The 24,183-nt window shown below is 39.2% G+C and overlaps 1 protein-coding gene and 1 long non-coding RNA gene across 2 annotated transcripts; one reads left to right on the plus strand and one right to left on the minus strand.

Moving 5' to 3' along the window:
- Positions 1-457: 457 nt before the first annotated feature.
- LOC105933756 (thrombospondin-2) lies at positions 458-22,606 on the plus strand. The gene is made up of 22 exons (XM_036142012.1): positions 458-641; positions 850-1,015; positions 1,157-1,222; positions 1,335-1,471; positions 2,875-3,066; positions 3,684-3,777; positions 3,862-4,023; positions 7,662-7,838; positions 7,907-8,080; positions 8,386-8,516; positions 10,899-11,033; positions 11,140-11,358; positions 11,467-11,574; positions 13,135-13,294; positions 13,801-13,919; positions 14,048-14,282; positions 15,342-15,569; positions 15,646-15,776; positions 16,078-16,218; positions 18,245-18,342; positions 21,291-21,430; positions 22,200-22,606. The coding sequence occupies exons 3-22, from the start codon at positions 1,159-1,161 to the stop codon at positions 22,205-22,207; spliced, it is 2,853 nt and encodes a 950-aa protein (XP_035997905.1). The 5' UTR covers positions 458-641; positions 850-1,015; positions 1,157-1,158; the 3' UTR covers positions 22,208-22,606.
- Positions 13,872-21,401, minus strand: LOC118564355. Its single transcript, XR_004931793.1, has 3 exons — positions 21,269-21,401; positions 18,857-18,985; positions 13,872-13,923 (listed from the first exon to the last, which is right to left on the minus strand). It is a non-coding gene; the product is annotated as an uncharacterized LOC118564355 (long non-coding RNA).
- Positions 22,607-24,183: the final 1,577 nt, after the last annotated feature.

Below are 24,183 nucleotides of genomic sequence, written 5' to 3' on the forward strand. Positions count from 1 at the left end.
TTTCTAGGTACTTGGACGGAGAGGGTTTGTTGGGAATTACCATATGCGTGTGTGCGTCTGTGTTTGTATGGGCACAGCCGCGTGCGCACATCTGCGAGACTCATTATTCCACAAGTGGAGTGCACAAATGGAAAATCTGATTCAGGATGATGATGCCTTTTTGACTCAGCAGGGAGAGGACCGAATGCGGAGCGCGAGAGAGGTCCCAGGGAAAGAAGATGTTTTTGAATTCCATCAGCTTGGTCGGATTCTCATAACAGTCCAAAGCAGACTGCGGACACACACACACACACACACACACACACACACACACACACAATAAAATCCCAACATCACACTTTTTGGTTTTTTGCAAGTGATCCATGCTGATGCCAGTTCTCTCGCTCTAAAAATAAGGGAAAATTTTTCAAGCCAATCATCGTGTGTGTGTGTGTGTGTGTGTGTGTGTGTGTGTGTGTGTGTGTACATGTGCATGACTTAGAATGGCTTGAGTAGCAGTTTGGGGAGTGAGGAGTGTAAATGATGTGTCTGGGAAACCTGCATTGAGAGCTCAACACACACAGACGAGGCTTCTTCCATCCAGCTGGGTTTCTCTGAGATTTCTGGGAGATATGCAGCTCAGCTCACTGCCAGACAGACGAGTAATATACGACCCCTGCTCGCGCCTCACACATCCACACACGCCCGCGCAAACACGCACACACACACAGACACACACTCCAAAACAAATACATAACCACAGTAGTTTCTGCAGAAATCTTCTACAGAGCTGTCCACATGTTCTGCACTCAGTTGTCTGGATGCCACGAGGAGAAATCACTGAACTGGATTTTGCTGATGTTCTTCAAGGTTTGGATCGCAAGGTGAGAAGGACGTAGGGGGACAAAGATTTAAGGAATAAGGAAAGGAGACACACATTCCATCTTAACCCCCGTGGAGCTCCGGCAGGGACGAGCCTACCAGCTGTGTTATCGAACTGTGGAAAAAAAAAGGCAGAGCTGCAAGGGATACGCAGGTACGCAAGGTTGATCTCCTCTTTTAGACACATAGGTGTGTTTTTTATATCATCTGGTGGACAGCAGACGCGCTCGCCGTCTGAAGTGATCACGCATGTCGTATTCCATGGCGACTACATGTGCGATTCGTTTGTGAACAGGAATGTGGCCTCTGAGAGACCTGCCCTGGCTCTTAATTCCCTTGTGTGCAGTGGCTGTGTGTGCAGGTACACCACGCATGCACACACACACGCGTTCCCTGCTGCACGCACCACACATGCACCAGTACAGCTTTTCCACCTGTTCCCATGTATCACTGGCATGCTGCTGTTTTTGCAGGCGTAGAGGGTGCAAAGGTGTACAACAGGTCGGCAGAAATGTGCCACCATCCTTGCGATGAGCTGCTGGACTTGATCACCGAGATCCACGGTCTGCGGATCGTGACTAACAACCTGCTAGAAGATCTGGAGCGAGTCGTAAGGCGCAAACAAACACGCTCACAGTAGTTGAAGAAGTAACGAAAATAGTTTTGGTGCACTCCTTTTTTCAGTTTAAATTATAACAAAAACATTTTTTATAAGTGCCTCAGAAAAGTAATCACACCCCTTGGTATGAAAACTTTTCACAAGTGGTTTATAATATTATTCGCAAATCTGAAAAGTTTGGCGTGCATTTCTATTTTTAAATGTAATGCTGTCTAAATGCTTTTAAAGCGAATTTCTTTTTTGCCAGGTATAGAAAAAAAACTTTGCAGGATGAGTAGAAACCTTTTACAGGTATCAGTTTCATCAAATATTATCAGCAAACATTTCTGATGAATAGTTTAAGTAGGATAAACAAACTTCAAAGAGGAAACAAAATAAAATCCTAATATCCAAAGTTTATAAGCTGTTCTCTTCTTAAAATCTCACAATAATGTTTGGTAACCTCTCTTTGAAGAGGAGCAGTGTAAAACACGTTGCCTTAAAAAGTTTAAGTCATTAGAACATGTAAGCAGAAGGACAAAATGTGTTTGGACTGTTAAGTTTAATAAGCAAAGCATATACTGAATATAAAAACATTACATATACTTCTGTTTGTAATCTTCTATTCTAAAAAGGAAGCTAATAATTAGATTTATTTTAAATTGTGTTCAGAGACTACATACTAACATGTTTATTATATTTAATTTTTCAGCTATCTTTATACTTTGCGTTTTCTTTAGCAGATATTCTTATCTGGTATTTAAGTGAATGACTAGAAGTACAGCAGAAAATGGATCAAGGGATGTTTAATCTGTCAGGAAAGTCAGTGAAATATACTTCCTTAATAAATTATTTAATTTTAACTGTACTTATAAAACCTTTATGGTTTACACAAGATGTCTTTTTTATAACGTGGTCAGGGATAAACAGAGCAATGTATATAAGCAAAGAAAAGCCTTCAGAAAGCCTGAAGAACTTGCGTTTCGGGCCACTCTAAAAGGACTTGATAAAGAGTGATTACATAAAAAAAAGTTCCTTTATGTTAAAAAGGGACTTTGTCTAAGTTCACTAGTGTTGTTATAAAAAATTTTGGTTGGAGATGACCTTGTAAGTTTTGATTCAATATAAATTCAAATGACAGGACAAGAAAAAAGTGTCTTCTCTTTTAGGAAAGAAACTACATAAAAATCTTTTCTGGCATTAGGAAATGTAATTTATGATAACCTTTATGGTACTTTAAAGGGGGAGGGCAAAAATAAAGGTTAAAATATTCTCTAACCCTATCCTCTTCTTGATTCATACTATGTCAACAGGTCCTGTTTTAATACAGACCAGATGCTAATTCCACCACACAGGAAATATGCTGTGTCACCTTGATCTTATTTTATTTTCCAAGTGTTTCTTGTACTTTTCAGTCAAAGGAAAATGAGGAGATGCGTATATCCCTGGCTGAGCTGAGTAACGACAGCAGCGGAGGCAACCGAGACGAGGAGGACAACGATCTGGACAGGGACAGGGACGGGGAGGTGTGGTGCGTGCAGGACGGACGAGTGTATGAGCAGGGGGAGGTCTGGGAGGTTGACAGCTGCACCTCCTGTGCTTGCCAGGTCAGCAAATGTGAAGTCATGACAACCTAGGGTGTTCATGTAAGCCTCTGGTTGGATGAAGGGTCTTTCAGAAACAGAGTAGAGAGCAGGACCGATCACCACCAGCAGATCTCCAAGAAAAAACTTCAGGAGGTTTTTTTTCCAATAAGAAATTAACTATATTTGTTAAACTTTAATCTGAATATAGGACATAATATTGTTCAAAATAAATAAGGTTTCATATTTACTTTTCCCCCCTGCTTTTTAACAGTCAGCCTATATTCAGACATGAGCGATATCGATCTCCTTGTCTCGCTCCCAACAAGAAAGAAAATAAGCATTTTATCTGAAACGTCAAAACATAACCCTCAACCTTTGCTCACCGGGGAAGTTTTGCATGTGGTTTTTGCGTGGTTTCATTTATCTCCAGGAGCCAGAGTCTTTGTTTTCTTATTGCTTCACCTTCCCGAGTCTGTTTCTCTTTAGAAAATATCATTAGTTTTGGTCAAGAATGCGTTCAGGGAGTAGACAGGCTTATTCCTGTCAGCGTCTAATTCCTCTGGCGTGAATCGAAACATCTGGATCGAGTAACATGTTCTTTTTTTTTCTCCGCACAATCTAAATGTATCACATTCCAGGACGGGAAGGTGGTGTGTCAGCAGGTGCTGTGCCCCCCAGTCTACTGTATCAGCCCGTCCTTTGTAGATGGGAAATGCTGCCTTGTCTGCCTCGGTGAGTGGCATTTCAATGTCTAACGTGGCGGCCAAAGATCCATCAGTGTAATGAAAGCTTGAGCGCAGATTTCTCTATATATAGAAAATGAAGATGGCTGGTCCCCATGGTCTGAGTGGACCCACTGCTCTGTCACATGTGGACGCGGGGGGCAGCAACGGGGTCGGTCCTGCAACGGCGTCAAGGGCTGCGCTGGGCCCTCGCTTCAAACCCGCAGCTGCTCACTGATGAAGTGCAACCGCAAGGGTAGGACATCGGTCTGCACATCTGCTCTGTCCAACGTTTGCATTTAATCTACTTATTGCAATTCACACCAGAAGCTTATTTAAAGGTAGATCTTACGATCAAGATGTTCTAAGGTTCTAGAGAAGGTTCTTTTTGCTCAAGTTCAAACGGTGCTTTTAATATGGGTTACAAATGGTACTGAATGAATTTCTTTACTCATGGTTCTGGGAATTTGGTGCTTTTAGCCTTGTCTGAAGCCTTCGTAACTCCTAACAAGCTGAGGATGTTAAATGCAATAATTTGACTAGTTAAAATAACGAGGGTTTCTCTTGTAAGAATCTGATGTGTGGGTGTTAGAGTCATGATAATAACCCCTTATTGTCCTAGAAAGAAACCAAGACAAAACACAAGTTACTTTTCTGCAGAGAAGGGCAGAAGAGCCAAACGGAGAATAGCACTTCCTGAACGTCTTGGCTCATCTCCGCCGGGCCACCTCTGCCTTTCTGCCTTTATTATCGGGCTTCAAAGAAGGAACAGATGGGGTCAGGAGTTTACATGTGGGTCGGTATAGAAAGAGGGGTGCAGGTTTATTACGGATAGTGATCAGTCAATTGCAACCTACACAGCTGGAACAATTGTCACTGTTTGAAGTTAAAACAGCAGAACATTCCTGCAAGCCAGCTTTTGAAACAGACCAAATGCCTGTAACTTAATACAAATAAAATGATGATATTTACATTTCTCTAACAGTGGGATTCCTCAGGGGTTTGTATTTAGTTGAAACAGTGTCTTGCAAAATTACAAACATTTCATATTTTGTCACATAACAACTACTAACCTTAATGTATTTTATTGTAACTTTATTTAATAGGCCGTCAAAGAACAGCCAATAACTGTGCTGTGAAATCGAGATGGCTTGGCCTATATGGTTTGACACATTTTTTCACAAATAATAATCTAAAATATGTGGTGGGCATTTGTGTTTAACCCCTAGTGTCAATACTTTGTAGAACCTTTTTTTTTACTGTAATTAGAGCTGCAAGTCTTTTGGAGTATGTCTCCATCCGTTTTGTACATCTATAGCTTTTTTGCCCATCCTTTTTGAAAATACTTTCAGTTCAGTCACACTGGATGGTCATTGCCACACATTCTCCATTGGGTTTAGGTTTGGACTTTGAAAAGACCATTCTAGTTAATATCCTGTTGTAGCTCCGGCTTTGTGTTTAGGGTCCTAGTCTTGTTGGAATGTGAACCTCCGCCTCAGCCTGAAGTCTTACGGCAGTTTTTTAGGGTTTTCAGCTCCTTCCATATTCCCACCAGCTCTGATTAGCTTCCCTGTTCCTGCTGAAGAAATGCATCACTAAAGTGAGACGTGGCTACCACCACCTTTCACTGTGGGGATAGCGTGGTCTGGTCAGGCTGATCAACAGCATTAGTTTTCCTCCACACCTCGTGCTTTGCCATATTCAGCTTTGGTCGCAGATGACTAGAACACCATTGTCCACATGTTTGCTGTTGCAAAACGGCTTTCCCTTCAAAAAATATAGTTTGTCTTGCCATCTATTCTGCAAAGGCCAAATTTGTGGAGTGCACAACTAATAGTGGTGTTTGCAGAGCGGTGGATCTCTGCAGCTCCTCCAGAGTTACTAGGGGCCTCTTGGCCTTAATTGCTTTTCCCCAGAAGGTTTTCCCGTAACGATAAGATCAGCACCAAGATTCTCAGTTGGAGCAAACGTTTTTCACCCGTATCCCGTTGTACTCCCGATAAGGAGAGAGTGGCTTACTGGTAGTTTCTCGCCACGACTGTCTGCAGCTGATTTGGATTTCATGCCCATGTACCATCTGTCCTTCTGGGCCAACATCAGGACTTTTCCTTCTCAGTCTTTCCTGCCAGGTCTTTATTTACCCTTGGTAGTTTTGCCCCAGTCAAAAGAACTGTTCTCTCAACAGCTGGATAGCTGACATGGAGGGACTTGATCCAGCCGGCTTGCCTGCACTTTGCAGCCAAATCCTAGCATTTGCACCAATTGAGTTTTTTTCGCTGCAACTATCCTGAGCTCCTAAGAGCCTGTAAGCTCAGTTATTTGGACTGTCATGATTGCCGGAGATCACACCACAACATCTGTCCTAAATGTTGTTTGTATTCTTTGTGGTGGGAAGATTAGACATCTGTTCAAATCGACTCATTTCTCATGATTTCCTTGAAGTCACAAGAGATCTTGGTTCATTGCAGCGCTTTGGCTGGTCTCTCCTAAGAATAATGACTCTGGTGATGTTGCCGTGAGGTGTTCTTCATTTCTGCCATCAAGATTTCTGTACAATCTTGATTTTAACTTGTATCAGTATGTGCAATGTAAGATTTAATAAACATTAGCTATAAGATGAGATTTGATGTAGGTCCTCTGGTCTTGAGAGAGCTAAATCGGGTGTTGGTGAGGTTGCCACACTGAATAATCACAGCCCGATGATTCAAGCTAGCATTCAAAGATTTTGTTAGACAAAAGGTGAAAAATGGTGCCAAATCTTGCCTTTAGGTTTTTGCAAATCTAAACACTTGCTTCCATTTCTTTACCAATAGTATCTGAATATGTCCACCTATTGTTCAGCTAAATCCAATAAAATAACTATTAACAGATCTAACCCCCATAAAAATATAAATGAAGGTAAATTTATTAACTGTTCTGACAGTGAGACAGAAGTCAGCTTGTTTGGAAAACCTAAATCCCTCAGTTCTTCTGGCAATCTTGGTCTTTTTAAAAAAAAAAACTATGCTGTCACGCATCTGTGTCCTATACCCTGAGGTGGATAAACAGATTAGTGTTGTTGCGAAGCAAAAAAACTCAGCCATTCTTCTACTAAATTCTACAATTTTTAAAACTTTCTATGTTCAGCTGCAGGAGCAAAAAAACTTTGTTCACAATCACTGCACAAAATTGAGCAAGTGCCCATTGGCCTCTGCCAGGACGGATACTTGCCGCTGATCTGGTTGTGGCTCATGGATAAAATCTCAAAGCATAGTCATGGAGAGGAGGGTCTCTGGAATCGGAACGTCAGGGTTGTGTCTTTGTTTTGTAAGGATGATGTTACTCCGTTTTTCTTCAAGTAATGACCTTCAGTGCACCGTGTGAAGTTTGCAACAGATGCAGTAGAAGGCCCGGATGAGAATATGCCCCTCTAAGTCTGAGGCCACGGTTGCCAGCCCTAAAAACATGGAATAATGCCTTTGTGTTGGGAGCTGCGTGTGGAGGAACTTGATTATCATGATGTCTTGTTCACAAGGGATGGTAGCCAGAGATGGATCGACTGATTGGCAGATGGAAGGCAGTCATGTTATCATTATTCAGGTCTGTCCTAGCTTAGCCATAGCAGAATAAAAAGCAAAGAACTGATTTACCAGTTTGTCTATGTTTCAACCTTTACCTATGATCATGAGATATGGATTATGACTTTATAGGAACAGGTTAGAGGACAGCCTGGGTTTCCCACCTTGACTTAATTAGATGTCCAAACAAAGCAGACATGTCTGCGTCATCCATGCTAAATAAAAAGAAATAGTGTGGTCAATCTGGTAGGTAAAGTTGACCAAGACAAAGGCAGTAAAATGAATACCTATCTTAGATTTGTTAACTGATAAAGTTGTATGTTTGTTACATGTGTAGCACGTGCAGATGGGAACTGGGGCCTTTGGTCTCCTTGGTCTGCATGCACAACCACATGTGGTGAAGGCAACATCACACGGGTCCGTCTGTGCAACAACCCTCCACCATCAAAGGGGGGGAAAGGGTGCACGGGAAATGCCTGGGAGACAAAACCGTGCAACAACACACTATGCCCTGGTGAGTAAAGATACATGATTTTGGTACAGGGCTGGACTACAAGTAAAATATGTATTTTCTGTTTGTAGTCCCAGGAGGCTGGACAGCCTGGAGTGAGTGGTCACAATGCTCGACTTCCTGTGGTGGAGGCCTTGTGAGCCGCCAGCGGGAGTGTTTGAACCCCGCCCCTCAGAATGGCGGGAAACCTTGTGCTGGAGAAGCTGCAGACTACGAAGCATGTAACAAACAGCCATGTCCCATTGGTAAATCAAACCTCTGGCAGTATATTCATTTTAACTGTTAAAGCAAATATTATTCCATAAGTAGGCTAATCCTAGGAATCTATGGATAAATCCTTTTTTTTATTTGGGGAAACATATTTAAAATAATACTGGATTAAATTAAATCCTGTGGTGTTTATTCTGCCTTTGTTAAATTAATGAGGCTTAGCAGTCGACAAACTAATTAAAACCCCAGAATACATTAGGTTCAACTGGCACTACCCTGTTGTTTTTGTGTGTTGTGGCTAAATGTAAGGTGTTTTTATGCACGGTTCAATTTTTTCCAGATCTGTGTTTGCTTTCAAATCCATGTTTTCCTGGGGTGAAATGCACATCAAAGAGTGACGGATCTTGGGAATGTGGACATTGTCCGGTTGGTCTGAAGGGGAATGGCACACACTGCGAAGACGAGAATGAGGTAAAAGGGTCGGACAAAAGACTAGATGACAGGAAATGGGTTTTAATGGGTTCTATTTACATTTAGCAATGAGAAAATACTGGGAAAGCTGCATGGTCAACCCTGTCTAGGATATCCTAGAGGGTTCTTGGCATGATTGTGCTCTGTGGAGGAGCAAAATCTACAGATCCACGGGGGTTTCAGTCAGGAGACACTGACATCTCTGACAAATGCATTTTAGGGTATGCCATTTTCCTATGAACTTCTTTTAACCAGAAACATTTCTACCTGTGAAAATGTTTGAGAACCTTTGACTGTGCCAATGGCCACAGGAATAGGTTCTCCATCGCCACTGGCTGCAACAACAAGCCCAAAGCATGATTCTGCCACCCCGTGCTCAACAGTAGGACGTAGGCTATCTTGAGGAAAATCTGAACTCTTTTGGAGTAGATATCAACTTTCTCCCAAGGATTAATAATGATCATATTAGTTTACTAAAATATTTTCCAAAATATATATTTCTGAACATCTCACAGCGTTCTCCATCGATTATCTTTAAGTTGATGCCATGTAGGAGTCATTTTCTTTTAACCGTCAACTCATTTAAAGAAAACTTAAAAGTGAGTTGTTCTCTGTGGCTACTAGCTGCGACACAAGCCCAAATCATGATACCGCCATCACTGGGCTTAACTGTTGGGAATTATCTAACTATTTTAATACAGATATTATATTTCTCACAAAAGTATATATTTATGTAAGTCTCACAGCCTTCTCTAGTAGCGTGGGCATTTATTATCCTTTTTCAGAGCACTTTCTCTGCATGAACAAGGTTGGAGGATTCTAATTATTCATAGAGCCTTGACATTTGCATCTTTCATAACAATGACTGTGGACTTAGCTCCAATACGCTAATTAAAGTCTGAGACCTTGGTTACAGTTTTCTAAAAGCTCTAATCTCCTGGGGTAGAGAAACTTTTGCATGGTTATCGTTCCTATTTTTCCCTGTTACAACAACAAAAGGATGGTGTGATGTTTTTGAAAAGTCTTTGCTGTTCAACTTGCTCCGGACCGTATCAGATAAAAGATCTTAATGTTTGTTACTTGTGCTGCAGTCTGGATTTTAAATCTCTGTCGTAGATTGATCGAGTGCAGAGCATTCTTGGTAACATTGTACCTGGGTTGTTAATGTTCAGGTGTACTTGGTGGGTAAATGTGATCTCAAATTAAAATCACATTTTGAATCTTATAAAGACACAAATCAGTTCATTTTTGATGACGTGTTTTTAAAAATGTATTTTCACCCCTCAAAGCGATTCTGAATTAGACGCATTACAATAACAATCTTTGATATATATATATATATATATATATATATATATATATATATATGGTGATTTTATAATACAGACCAGCACAAAGCAGCGCATAATGGCTAGCCTTGCATAGCTCTTTATCAAGTCTGACGACCCCATACCACTTTATATTCACACCCTGACGGTGGTGAGCAATGTTAGTAGCCACAGCTGCCCTTGGATAGGTTGACAGAAGCAAAGCTACCATATACCAGCATCAATAGGTCCTCTGACCACAGGCTATCAGGTGAAATGTCTTGCCCAAGGACAATGACTGAGACAGTCAGAGCGAGATGGAACCAGCAACCTGCCAGTTATAGGATGACCTCCCTAACTCTTGCGCCACCGTCGCCCAAGGTCATCTGTCTCAGTTGCTTGGGTTTCACAGCACCTAACTGGGTTTCCTATTTAGCTACATCCATCTTCCCATCAACTCTGGCTTGCTTCCCTGTCCCTGCTAAAGTAAAGCTACTGCTGAGCATGATGCTGCCATCAGCATGCGTAGCTGTGAGGATAGTATGTAAAAAGGTGATGTGAAGCTTTCAGCTAACACTACTAACACTGCACACACACACAGTATTAAACCAGGGCTCAAATATTTCAGCTTGGTTTCATCTGACTAGATCCCCTTCTTCTTCTGTGAGGTGTTCAAAGTTTGAGATATTGTTTTATTGCCTAACCCTACTTTAAACTTCTTCACATCTTTCTCACTGATCTGTCCACTCTGTTCCTTGGTCTTCATGATGCTGTCTGCTCCCTGATGTTTTCCAACATACCTTCTGAATTATTCAAAGAACAGCTGGACTTAAACTGAGACTTATATAAACACAGATAATAAATAAGATGACTTCTGAGGTTAGCCTTTTGCTCTGGATTTTGTCTTTTGTCTTTAAATCAATATGAATGCCACACTTTCTGATTTCCATATATTGAAAAAAAAAAAACATGTATCATTTAAATTCCAGTTCACATAATGTGAAGTGGTTCAATAACAACAAGACAGCATGTGAAAAAGTTTGTGCTCAAAATCTCCTTACCTCCGTCTCTTCAGTGTGAAGTGGATGGGGTGTGTTTTACAAAGTGTGTGAACACGGATCCTGGGTTCCACTGCCTTCCCTGTCCTCCTCGATACAAAGGCAACCAACTGTATGGCATCGGACTGCAGGAGGCCATGACAACCAGACAGGTAAGAGCATTTTTCTTTTAAAGAATATTGTTTTTTTTTTTTTTCATTTACACAGGACAGGCACACCACAGAGACTTGGATTCTCAAAGGGATTTTCTGGTTGTAGGTGTGCGAACCATATAATCCTTGCAAAGAAAACACACACACGTGCCACCAGTTTGCTAACTGCATATACCTGGGCCTGGCGTCAGAGGTCTTGTTTAAGTGCTCGTGTGCTGTTGGCTTTGCTGGCGACGGCTCCGTGTGTGGTGAGGACTCTGATCTGGATGGGTGGCCCGATGAGAGATTGGCCTGCAAGCAGAATGCCACCTATCACTGTGAACAGGTGATAGAACCACACAAACCCCCCCACCTCAAAAAAAAAAAAGAAAAAAGAAGAAATATTCCTATTAATAAGCTTTGTTATGACCAGATGTGATCTGATTGGCTGCAGGATAACTGCCCCTCGCTGCCAAACTCTGGACAGGAAGACTTTGACAAGGATGGACAGGGGGACGCCTGTGATCCTGATGATGACAACGACAACATCTTGGATGACAGGGTGAGACTGTCACCTTCCCAAAGCAAACTGCTGCCTAAAATCCACTCACAAAATACATCCATATTTAGGTTTATTTAAAGAATATATATCCAGAGAAAAAAGTATCAAATTCACAAAGACCAGTGCAGCTTGTTGAAATAGATTTGTTTTCCAGCCTCTCTGTAACGTCTGCCCCTGCGTTATTTGTGACATAAATTTATATTTATAGTGGTAAATAAATAGCAGATCCCTTTAAATATTCAGTATATTCAGGAGAGATCTTTGCATGTCACTGTCTCTAGAAAATGAAATATTTTCAACAAAATATATAAATAGAAATAGGGTATTTAGCTGGAGAAAAAGTTTACCAAAATGTCTCCAAAATGAGCGTACACATGGGTCAGAGTTGCCATGAGGACTGAATATTTTCCCGTCAGGTTTTTTTTCTTTATAGATCCCAACTTATGTGTGGAAAGTGACAGATGCACATTTCAGGCCGCTGGTTTTTTCCAGGCTCTGCCTGGTAAATTTTATTCTGGCTGTCAGTTTTTTTTTTTCTCAGAGAGCTAAGGTGTTTTCCTTGCACATGAAAGTAAAGCTTTCTCCCTGTAAAAGCATGCACCGTCAATGAAAGCAAGAGCCTGCTGTAGGTCCTGCGATGCAATTTTGGGCTTCTTGAAGACTTCTTTTAGCATATTACGGCCTGCTTTCAGGGTGAACTTGCCAAACAAAGGCGTGCTGGCAGCTGCTTTGAATGTCCTCCATTTGTAGACCACTTCTGTACAGATGAAGGGCAAATTTTAAATCTCTTACCTGGAGTCCTCAGAGAGCTCTTTCAATCTTACCCCAGTGTTGATTCAAGAGCACACCAAAACTAAACATCTGAGGTTTGACGAAGGTTTGCTGTTTTTAAAATGCTGAGGAATTACATTATAATCAAGTGACCCCTATGTGCAATGCTTTCATTAAAGCCATTTTAAGCAGGAATAAATGAGGGGCATCATAATTTATTCTTCTCTCAACGTTTATTTTTTTTTATTACATTTTATAGAAAAGTTAAAAATGTCTTTTTTTTCAGCCTTATCAACATTTATTTTAATTAACCGTATGTACAGTTAGCCACACACTGGCTTTCCTAGTGTGTCCTCATTTTTTTCACATGACTATAGATCATGAAGCAGGACAAAAAGGTGCTGATTGCTTGCATGTAGAGGACTTAATTGGCATGCATGGATTGCCACATAATCAGAGATGTGGAGAATATGCTACGGTGGAGCGGAAATCAGCTGAAAAGATTGGACAAAATTAGTCATTTAATATCACTTCTGAGTGAGTTGGGACTTGAGCTGTTTTGTGTGTGTGTGTGTGTGTGTGTGTGTGTGTGTGTGTGTGTTCTTGGTTATCCTAAATTTGACTTCGTTCGACTTTTTGTCTTCTGTAAAACGTTTTTTTCTTCTAAATGTGTCAATTTTCTTCTGGGTTTTTCCGCACCTGTTTAATTTTTTTCATTATTAATATAAAGTATTTAAAAATATGTTATGCACCTGCCTGTTTTTTTATCTGTTTGTTTTTTTTACACAGGACAACTGCCTACTGATGTACAACCCTGGGCAGTTTGACTCTGATGGGGACGGAGTCGGGGATTCCTGCGACAACTGTCCGTTTGACATCAACACGAAGCAGACGGACACCGATGGCAATGGAGAAGGAGATGCCTGCAGCATCGACATAGATGGAGATGGTAAAAGCTACAAGAGTCATGCCAGGCTTTAAACCTTTAACAATTTCACCCAACCATTAAGCTGTCGTTTAGGCTTTTGAATGAAAGTTCAGACTTCTGCATTTTTAAAGGAAAGGTATATTTAGTTATTCAATTCCAGTTGAAAGACATTCAAACTTTTAAAATAAAAGTTAGGCTGTGAACAACAAAACGTGTTTAAGTTTAATTATATGTGTAATTGGAAAAAGGGACAAATATAGCAGTCAAAGTGAATGCTGGTGGCGTAACGCTTCACAACTCAATTTAGTTTAATGTAAGTTTAGTGTGAGGAAGGAAGGTGGGAGGATAAAATAAAAACAAGATAACGAAGCGATAATGGTTTCATCTTGTGGACTTAAAAGAAGAATCAAGAGGATTATTATTGATTATTATCATTAAATGATGTAATAGGTGAAGAAAGAAAAACTGAAGTGTAAAGAACCCACATTTGAACTGTGTATGTTTCTGTTCTCCTGATTTTCTTATAGAGAAACTGAATGAGCAGGACAACTGTCCTTTTGTGTACAACACTGACCAGAGGGACACTGACCTGGATGGTGTTGGAGATCAGTGCGATAACTGTCCTCTTCTTCACAACCCGCTGCAGGTTCCTAAAACACACACACACACACACACACACACACACACACACACACGTATCGTAAAAAAATTCCAGAAATGTAACTGAATGTAAACATTGTAAAAAAAATAAAAATACTCTGGGTGTGTTTGTAGCTCGACTCTGACAGTGACCTGGTGGGGGATTTGTGCGACAACAACAAGGACATCGATGAGGATGGACACCAAAACTCTTTGGACAACTGTCCCTACATTGCCAATAGTAATCAGGCCGACCACGACAAGGATGGAAAGGGAGATGTTTGCGACCAAGACGATGACAATGACGGGATCCCCGATGACCGGGACAACTGCAGACTGGTTCCCAATAAAGACCAGCTGGATTCAGATGGTCAGTTTTGCCATTTTAAGAAACATTTGATTAACTAAAAACAGAAGAAAAGGCCCCGTATTGCTGCTTTTCTAACCTCCTGTGGCACCTAGCCATATTACAATACCTCAACTTGTTTTCTTCTGTAACAAGCTAACAACATTTAACTTCTCTGCTTAATAAATTAACTGTGCTTTTTTTCTACTTGTATTAATTTACTGTTGAACTGCTTCTGATAAAATAAAGCGGGACTGCAGGCCAGCAGCTCACCGGTTCCCACAGTGGTGGTTCTTGTATAAACGGATACCAAAACTGATTTAAATATGTGAATGGTGTATTTTGGAGGGAGCTAAAGATTAGGGTGATGGCAACAAGGCTTGAATTGAAGCTCCAATTCACTATAGATAAATTGTCAAAATGCTAGTGGAAATATGCACAAAAAAGAGCCAGCAATTCTAAGAACAATATGAATTCTGCAATGCCAATAGAAAAAGGTCCTATCAATGTTGAGAAGGATATATGCAATTTTGACAGACCATTATTTTTATGAGATATAAATCCTAACAGAAGACATTTTTTTGGGTACTTCAAAATGGGCATTCCTTTTTGTGTCATTTTGTTATGGGTTTTTTTTCTAAACCTGCTATAGGTATTAAAATATTTTACCCTTACTGTAAGTCTGTGCTAGATATCTATGCCAAAGAAGAAAATGATGATGATCTGATTATAAATTCAACAAAGGCTTGATAAATCCCAAATTTTTAGTAAATTCCTATGATGTCCGGATTACATAGAAAATTGTGAAATATCTTAAAATCATGTGAAAATAGCCACAATTTTTATACCGTGCTTACTCTAGCACAACACTTGGGGGAGGTCGCTCCCTGTTGACTGGATAAACAAATGAAAAGTCATGGAATTACCTGCCAGATAGCGTTTTTCTGGGCGATCATGCCACCCTCACAAGATGGTGCCCTGGGCAGTGAGCCACATTAAAGAAGAACCATCAGTGATTTACGTTCCAATCTGCATAAAGTCATATATCTGTTCTCTCTTTTTTCTCTGTCGATTGACTCTCAGGTGACGGCAGTGGAGACGCGTGCTTTGATGACTTCGACAATGACAGCATTCCAGATGCACTGGATCCCTGTCCTCGGAACCAGGATATTGGGGCGACAGACTTTAGGAAGTTTCAGGGCGTACTGTTGGACCCCAAAGGCACCACGCAGTCTGACCCCTTGTGGGTGATCCGTAGTCAGGGGACAGAGCTTCTGCAGAAAGCCAACTCTGACCCTGGAATCGCTTTAGGTGAGATACAAGAAGAAGTAGGCTAATAATCTTAATATGGTTCGACAAGAACACTTATATTTCTACGTTTGAACAGGGTATGACAAGTTCAACTCTGTAGACTTCAGCGTGACATTTTATGTGAATACCGACCGCGATGACGACTATGCAGGGATTGTGTTTGCTTATCAGTCCAGTCGGCGGTTCTACGTTGTCATGTGGAAACAGGTATGTAGACTTCAACAAAGAAAGCTCTCACAGACTCTTGCATAAATATCTCATTAATTGCTCCATAAAGTCTTAAAAATAATAAAATAAAACTCTTCAAATTATCTTCACAATTCAGTAGTAACCTTCTATGTCTTTTTATATTGCTGCTTTCAGAGGCAGAGAAAAATGTCAGAGCTTATAATAGAAATGTACTTTACGCTCGTATTTTAAATTTTTGTAATCAGCCATCCTCTCTCACATGCATATTGCAATTCGGCCTTCTTGTGTCACTCTATTGTAATTGCTTCTTTGCACGCAGGTGTCTCAGGGCTACTGGGAGCAGAGGCCCTCCAAAGCTTTTGCCACAGCAGGACTGTCAATCAAACTCGTCCATTCCAGCACAGGGCCAGGGGAGTACCTACGAAACGCTCTGTGGCACACTGGAAACACAAGACACCAGGTAATTAATATATATATATATATATATATATATATATATATATATATATATATATATATATATATATATATATATATATATATATATATATATATATATATATATATATATATATATATATATATGCACCGGTCCAGTTTTTTTCGATTTAATCCGATACTACTGTTGAATGAATAAACCGTGTACCTTGTTATGTGAGTGTTATCAGGCTTGAAATAAACATTGTTCTAAATTTTCTTTAGCATGGTGACTTCTGGAGGTGCTTATTTAAGTTTGAGGTGTTGAATTAACCAACCTTATCACCCCCTCCCAACTTGCGCACAGCAACACACAGATATTGTGTGTTGCTGTCGGACTTGTCGGCGTATCAAGTTTGAAATGTCTCCAAATAGCAGACTAGGCTCGGTCAGGCACTTGCGCCATGTTGCTCTGTGTTTACTCATCGCTAGCTGCTATGTGTGCTCTGCACAACAGCCGTCGCAAACATAGAAGTGACTAGAGCGCCATAACTGGATTGCTGTGTACGAAATTAATAAAAAAAGAAATGACTGGATCGGAATGCTGGATCGGCATCCGATATCCAATATTAATTAGTTAACATTGGAGCCAATATCCGATCCAGGTATTGAATCAGTACATATACACATGCATACACACACACACACACACACACACACACACACACACACACACACACACACACACACACACACACACACACACACACACACACACACACACACACACACACATTATATCCATCTATCTATATCTATCTATCTATCTATCTATCTATCTATCTATCTATCTATATATATATATATATATATATATATATATATATATATATATATATATATATATAACAGAATTAAAGATGACGTGAGGGATAATTCGGACAACTACAATGCACAGGTTTTATTTCCATTCAGTGGTACAACCATGAATTGAGCACATCATAAATATCTTCTTTGTTAATTGTTTTACAAGCTAACAAGCTCCCATTTTAAAAATTTATTGACAAGCTGTTTTTTTTCAGGGTTAATTTCAGGTTGCGAAAAGGCTAAAAGGGTCTTCATCACACACCCAACCCACAAGCTGAAAGTCTTATGGTTAGCAACCCCCTTTTCAAACTAGCTGAAAAGATAGAACCATTAACACTTTTTAATCTGATTTAAGTTTTACAAAGACGCAGGTCTCTTCAACCTACTGGGAGATTTCGTATAAAAGTTCTGCACTTTTTTGTAATGACATGAACGGAATTACTTTTGGAGCAACATGTTTTTACAGTTTCTAACAACACTCATTTCTAACTTAGATTCTCCAAAACATCAAACCTTTTTGGCAAAACACGAGAGAGAGGTTTAACTGCTCTACAAGGATATTATTTTTTTTTTATCAAAGGGTGATCTTGTCAGAAGAAAATCTAATTCAAAGAGTCAGAACATCACTACGGTCTAAATTAACCCTTCAAATTTTAAGTGACTAAGTCATGAGATAAAGGAACTTTTGAATAGCAGACCAGTTGTCTTGTAGTCTGACGAGGTTCAGGCGTCTGATCAGTACACTTTCAAAAAGAGGTTGTCTAGGATTTCCAGAAACAACCCACTGGGAGGAGAAACCAGGACAGGCATGAACATTCGCTGGGAATGACTATGTGTCTCTTCTGGCCTACTAACACCTGAGGTTTCTCCAGAATAAGCTGGAGAGGGTCACTGGTGAGGCAGTTCTGGCTTCCCCTGTTAACTATAACTATAGCAGTGTTAATTAGGCAAATATTAAATTCACAACAGCCCTTTTTTCAGTATTAGTAAGCAATAATTAAGAGTTTGTTTGGAGTAACTATTCATAAATGGCATCCTTGTTGTAAAAAAGGGTCAATCTGACAAACTTTTAAAAATTAAGAGTTATGTTCTAGTCATATGCAGGTGACTAAATTAAACGTCTCTGCTTAAAGTTCTGCCATTGTTTTTGAAAAATAAACCTTTTAGATCAACCTTCCAACCAATCTGTGCGTCTGTTTTAGGTCCGAACACTGTGGCATGACCCCAACAAAATTGGCTGGAAGGACTACACAGCATACCGCATGCACCTAATACACCGACCCAAGACTGGGTTCATCAGGTACAGTAGAGGTTCATTTGGATTATTGATTTCTGAGTGAAACAGACCATCGGCCTTCCATCACTTATAAATAAAAAAAAACCTAATGCTTCCATTTGTGACTCAATTATTTGGAAACACTGCTAAATGAAATCAATTCTTGCTTTAAGTTGTCCGTAAAACAGGACAACTTGGTTTTTAGACCTGAAGTATTTGGGGGATATTTGGGTCGGGTTTTTTCATCTTTGAATCAGATCTTAAATGCTCAATTAGGGTATGCTTCAATAAACCCAAGCTTAATTTCGCTAATGATAAAACATAAAACACTTTGAAAATAAATAGCGACCTGCTTGCTTGGTTATTCTGAGTCAAAATAAACGCTGGTATATTTTTAATGTGGAATTTTAAGGGTTTTACTTTATGATAAATGTTTGTGGTTCAGCTTATTTCCTGTTCAGTTCATGCAGGTGCCAGCGTAGTTAGAACCAGTACATTAAATTTGCCAAATGCAGTTCCAGACTTTTAATGTTCTTACCCTTGGAAATATCATCCATCTCCCGGAGTTATTTTTATGATAACAGTGTAATCCACTTCCTCTGGTGTACTCGCTTCACCCCAACCTGCAACATCTGCTTCATCTTAGTTCTTCCTCTCACTAATGGTTCTTTGAAAAGCAGAAGAGACAAAATAAAAAACAACCTTATGAAATGAGTTATCTGTGCTATGTGTTGTTCCTGCACAGATGTTGAGATCCACAGAGGTTTTCAGCTTTAGAAGCAGAAAAGCCTTTTTCACTGCCATGTCTACTTATTCAGATTTAAAGCACACAAGCTCATCATTCTAGCCATTGCACAAAGTGGCACTTTATGAAGGGAAGCCTGAAAAGAAGCCAGAGCTCCTTGATTTCTAAACCATCTATGTTTATTGATTTTTCGAATAGGTGCTCTATTTCTTTTTTGTATTCTTCATAGATGTACCATGCATTTTGATACCTGTGGTATTGAGAAATAAAAGGTAACTTTACAGGTAAGCAGGAGGGAAGTGTACATGATGTTGTATGAGTATGAAAATATTTCAGATCATTGACAAGCCTAAGAATTCACTCATGTTGTCCTTATTTTCTTCCATATAGCGAGATCAGTCAAGGGCACATCAATTGTTGTCCCGGTGGATAATAATCACGCAAATTAAAGCGAGTGTCTGGGCAATGCCAATGTTGAAAAATTAAAAACAAAACTCACAGTATTTATCTGCCCACCTAATCTCCCCATGGAAAAGTAAACACCAAACAGATTGAAAATGTCAAGATGAGTCCTTTCACTTTCAATTAAGCACCGTATTCATCTTAATGTTCAAGATACCTTGCTAGCCTTTTTCTATGGGATGCTAATCATTTCATTCCATCTTCCTGTTGTGCTTTTACAGGTTTGGTCCTACTCTTGGGTGCAGAAACGACAGGAGCATTTATATTGACCATGAATCAATTAACTCTCATCATTAGGAACATTTTGTATCTGCTTTGAAATTTTCAGGATCTCCTTATAGTCTGCCGAAAAGAAATGTGGTCATTTGAGTCCAGTAAATCATATCTCAGATGAGCAGTTGCCAATAGTTACTATGGCATGATAAGAGAATAGAATAATATAATATTTTATTTGAAATTTCTCTTTGGCTACTTCGGTTCACATTACACAATGAAGGCAAAAAGTGACAAACAAACAGGCTAGATACAAAATATTATTGTGCTCTGTGTGAAATGCACATAGGTTTAATGAGAATGGCAATGTGCAGGCATAAAAAGGGAATACGAATTAGTGAAGGGGCAAAGTGACCTGGCACAATTTGAAAAGACGTTTAGGAAAAGGATTTTTTTATTTTTTTTTAGTAAGGCAATGCTAAAAAGATAGCCTTTACGCTAGTGTTAGCTGCAACTGTTGCTATATTTCTAGCATAAACTACATTTAATGATAGTTCCAAGGCTTTTGCTAATTTTCAACAATTTGCTTGTGTTTTGGCTTAAACCACAAAATGTTAGTTACAAAGCTGTTGTCTCTTTTTAAATTTCAACTTGAGTGCTTGTGCTAGCTTGTAAATAATAAGGAAATTATTAGTCTCTCTATTTGGTCATTTTATTGTAAAGTATACATAGTATATTGCATAGTTGCTGTTTTAAGGTGCATTATAAATAAAGTGGTATGGTGTGGTAAGGAAAATCAATTTTAGATTTACTTTAGTCTGCTTATTTTATTTGGGTTCTCTTTACTGGGAATGCTACTGCTAGCAATATCTTTATCAGCTTCTCTTCTTAAAAAAAGAAGTAGTAGTTTGTCCTACCAGCACACTTCTTTGTGATTTCTGTAGGTGAGAGTGTCATAATTAATATGATAGTAAGGAAGCAGGTTCCCCAAAATATTTTACGAAAGATTATTTAATTTTCATGCGTAAGCTTAAACACATTTAAAATATCTGCTTCAGTAAAAACTACCAGCAGGTAAAATGTAGACCATATAAAATGCAATATTTGTATATGTATCAAAATAACATGCAAGTGTTGCTTTATTCAACAAGTAAAGCACAATTTGCCATTTATACATTAAAATGTAGAATCAAATGCAATTATGTTTTTGTCGTTGGAGGATTACACTGAAGTAATATCTTCTTGATCAACAACACTCGGGAGGGAAGAAGTCCCTGTCACATCTCTTGACACATAATCCATCAAGCACACAGTGTGACTGCTTTGTCAGCAATTTTAGATTCAATCTCAGATCATTATTTAGTGTTTAATTTGATGAATATCCCACAATGTTAGTCTCAGTATTGACACTTGTAAAAAAAAAAAATGCATGTAGAAAGATGACATTTGAAGTGAAAATCTTTTTAATTACAGTGCATGTTTCTGCAGCCGTCTACAGCATGAATGAATACCTGAATGAATAGCTTTCACCTGTGTTGTGCTCCTGTTACAGGGTGGTTGTGTATGAGGGCAGGGAGATCCTGGCCGACTCGGGGGCAGTTTACGACAACACTCTGGCTGGAGGCAGACTGGGATTGTTTGTCTTCTCTCAGGAACAGGTCATCTTCTCAGACCTAAGATATGAGTGCAGAGGTAAGACGTCCAACCAACCCATGTGTTCTCATTACGCATCAGAGATGCAAAATAGTCCATAACAGATGGTTACAAAACTTGAAAGAAACGTCAAAAAGTATGACCCTCAACCTTTTTCAAATGTGTAAAACAGTTACAAATAAAAATCTGAAAAGTGTGGTGAGCATTTGTAATCAGTCCCCACAACTTTTCCTCTGTCCTGGTAGGTTTGTTTCTTGGTTTTCGCGATGCTGTTTGTTCAATGATGTTTTATAACAGAGCCCTGAGACCTTTTACAGAACAGACAGATTTTTACATAGACTAGACAGGTGGTCTCTATTTACTGATTTTGTAACCTCTCAAGGCAGTTGGCTACTTGATTTTATTTATGGGTGTCAGAGTAAAGGAGGGAATATACAAATGCGTTTTACAGTTTTCAGATTTTTATTTGTAAATGCGTTTGAAATCTATGAATATTTTTCCTTCCACTTCACATTTATGGGCTACTTTGGGTTACTTTATCGCAATGAAATAAAATATGTTGGGAAAAAAAATAAGGTATGAATACTTGTGCAAAGAGATAAAAAATTAAAAGCATATCTTTGTGGTAATATCTTATTCAGCCTCGCGTGGTTTGTAAAAGTGGTGTAAAATGGAGTGAAAGTCTGAATCAGAACATGGAAGTATTTCACCTGTGTAAAAATCACTGTACCAGAACTCTGAATCATTGCCTCAGATCATTGCGCCTTTGAAGTCCTGTCATTGATCAGGCTTTCCTTTTGATTCTCAGACAACTGAAGCCCTTCTTGGGATGTCCAGGATGCTGCACAGCAAACAGCCGGAGATCCACCGCAACAAAAACAAGGATTTTTATTACAAGTGAGAGATAGAGGGAGACGACAGACAATGCACCAGGCCTTTATCCTACCAACACTATCAGTTAGTGACCATCACCTATTTATCTGTCAGCTTTTTATGCAACAGTATCGATTCCAGGCTGTCTCATTCGCTGTATTTTACTCCTCTGGCAGGGTGTCTAATGACACTTCTTGTTGCTTTTTTATTTGCGCCTTCCTAATAGTTGTAAATAATTATTTATTGCGAGGGGCCAGATACAAGACAGGTGAAATTGATGACCGAGTGAACCGAGCAACATTTTTGGTGGTAACTTATCAATAAAAAAGCGTTTTTAATCAACCTCTTGTTTTTATGTTTTTTTCCTTTTGTCTGATGACGCCATGCTGGGTGACGCCAAATCACACACGATGGCGGAGATGTGGTCTCTTGCGCCCTCTGGTGGTGGATATAGTTGTTGCTAATTATAATGTGAACTTTAGAAAAGTATTCGAAAGTAAATAAATAAATAAATAGTGTGGTGCTTAGATCAATCTTCAGAATTTGCTCGATGCATAAGTCAACGAGAAGGGCACTCTAAGGAGGCCTCTTTTTTTCACATAGCAAAATATATTCTGTAGTTATGCTTGTTCATTAGTTTACTACAAGGAAAACTATCATGACCAGGAACATTTTACATATAATCCATAAATTAGTATATACATCTATAGATTATAAAACTATAGGAGCTATATGACCAAGCAGATACTGTATATCTTTGCAAAACTGTTGGAGCACCTACAGTTTCCTCCAACTGGCCTGTCTGGATCCATCTTCTGAGATTAAGACCTTTTTCCTCGCCTGGGTTACAGTCAATCTTTGCAATTACAGGATCCAGACAAAAAAAAAGGTGCCAAAATCCAAGAGATTACCTGTCATGACTCGTGCATCTAACAGCTTTTAAGAACCACTTTTAAATCCGTCGTTAAGGTGCATAAGTCATACATGAGGACGTAGTAAATTTTAATGGTTTCAGTAATAATTGACTGACTTTACTAGATTTGTATTCCCAGTTTCATAAAAAACACAAGTTTGACCAAAAGTAGTGTAAGCGGCCATTTTATAAATTGTATACGTCCTTAAATGATTTATGTATGTATTAATCTTTTGTGTTCGTACTTAGTATACATCAGTTAAAAACAAATACATTTCATTTGTAATATTTTAGATTTAAAAAAACAAAAATGGGATTTTTTTATGCACTATAAAGAGGGTACAGTTCTGTTGTATTGCCCACCAAGAAGAAATGGTTCTTGTCTTGAGAAGAGGAAATAAATTATTGCTGACATTGCATCATGGTAGCCATGTGCTGCGATACAAAGAAGTTGTCACACACGTAAAACAGGCTTTGTATCAGTCATTCAAATGAAGAGGTTACACGGAGAATAAAGAAGATACAATTAAACTAAAGATGAGCCTCTGCAAGCAGATTTTCTGTTTTTAGTTTTGACAATGCTTTTGGCCTTCGCTTGTCCACTTTCCCATTTTAAGGACACACCACCCGCAGCAATGTGCAAAGACTGTTCTGAAAATAATGAAATAAAGTTAAAAAAAAATGGAATGCCTTAGAAAAGTCTGGAGAACTAATTTAAAACAAATTTGAACAACTCTACAAAGACTAGATACTCTTCAAAAAGAAGTTTGTGAGTTGCCAGACATCTTTCTCTGTATCTCTGTCTATCATGCGATCAACTCTAATCAGATCTCTCTCTGTGTTAAAGAAAAACATCCTCACAGCTCGATGTTTCACAGTCCACAGAACATTTACACAGTAATTTATGTTGGTCTGTTTAATAAAATACCCAAGATAGATAACATGTTGTGCTTACAATGTGACAAAATTTGAAAAGGGCCCAACATTAATCTCTGGAGAAGCCCAG

Source organism: Fundulus heteroclitus, chromosome 10 (genome assembly GCF_011125445.2).
Source record: "Fundulus heteroclitus isolate FHET01 chromosome 10, MU-UCD_Fhet_4.1, whole genome shotgun sequence".
NCBI lineage: Eukaryota > Metazoa > Chordata > Actinopteri > Cyprinodontiformes > Fundulidae > Fundulus > Fundulus heteroclitus.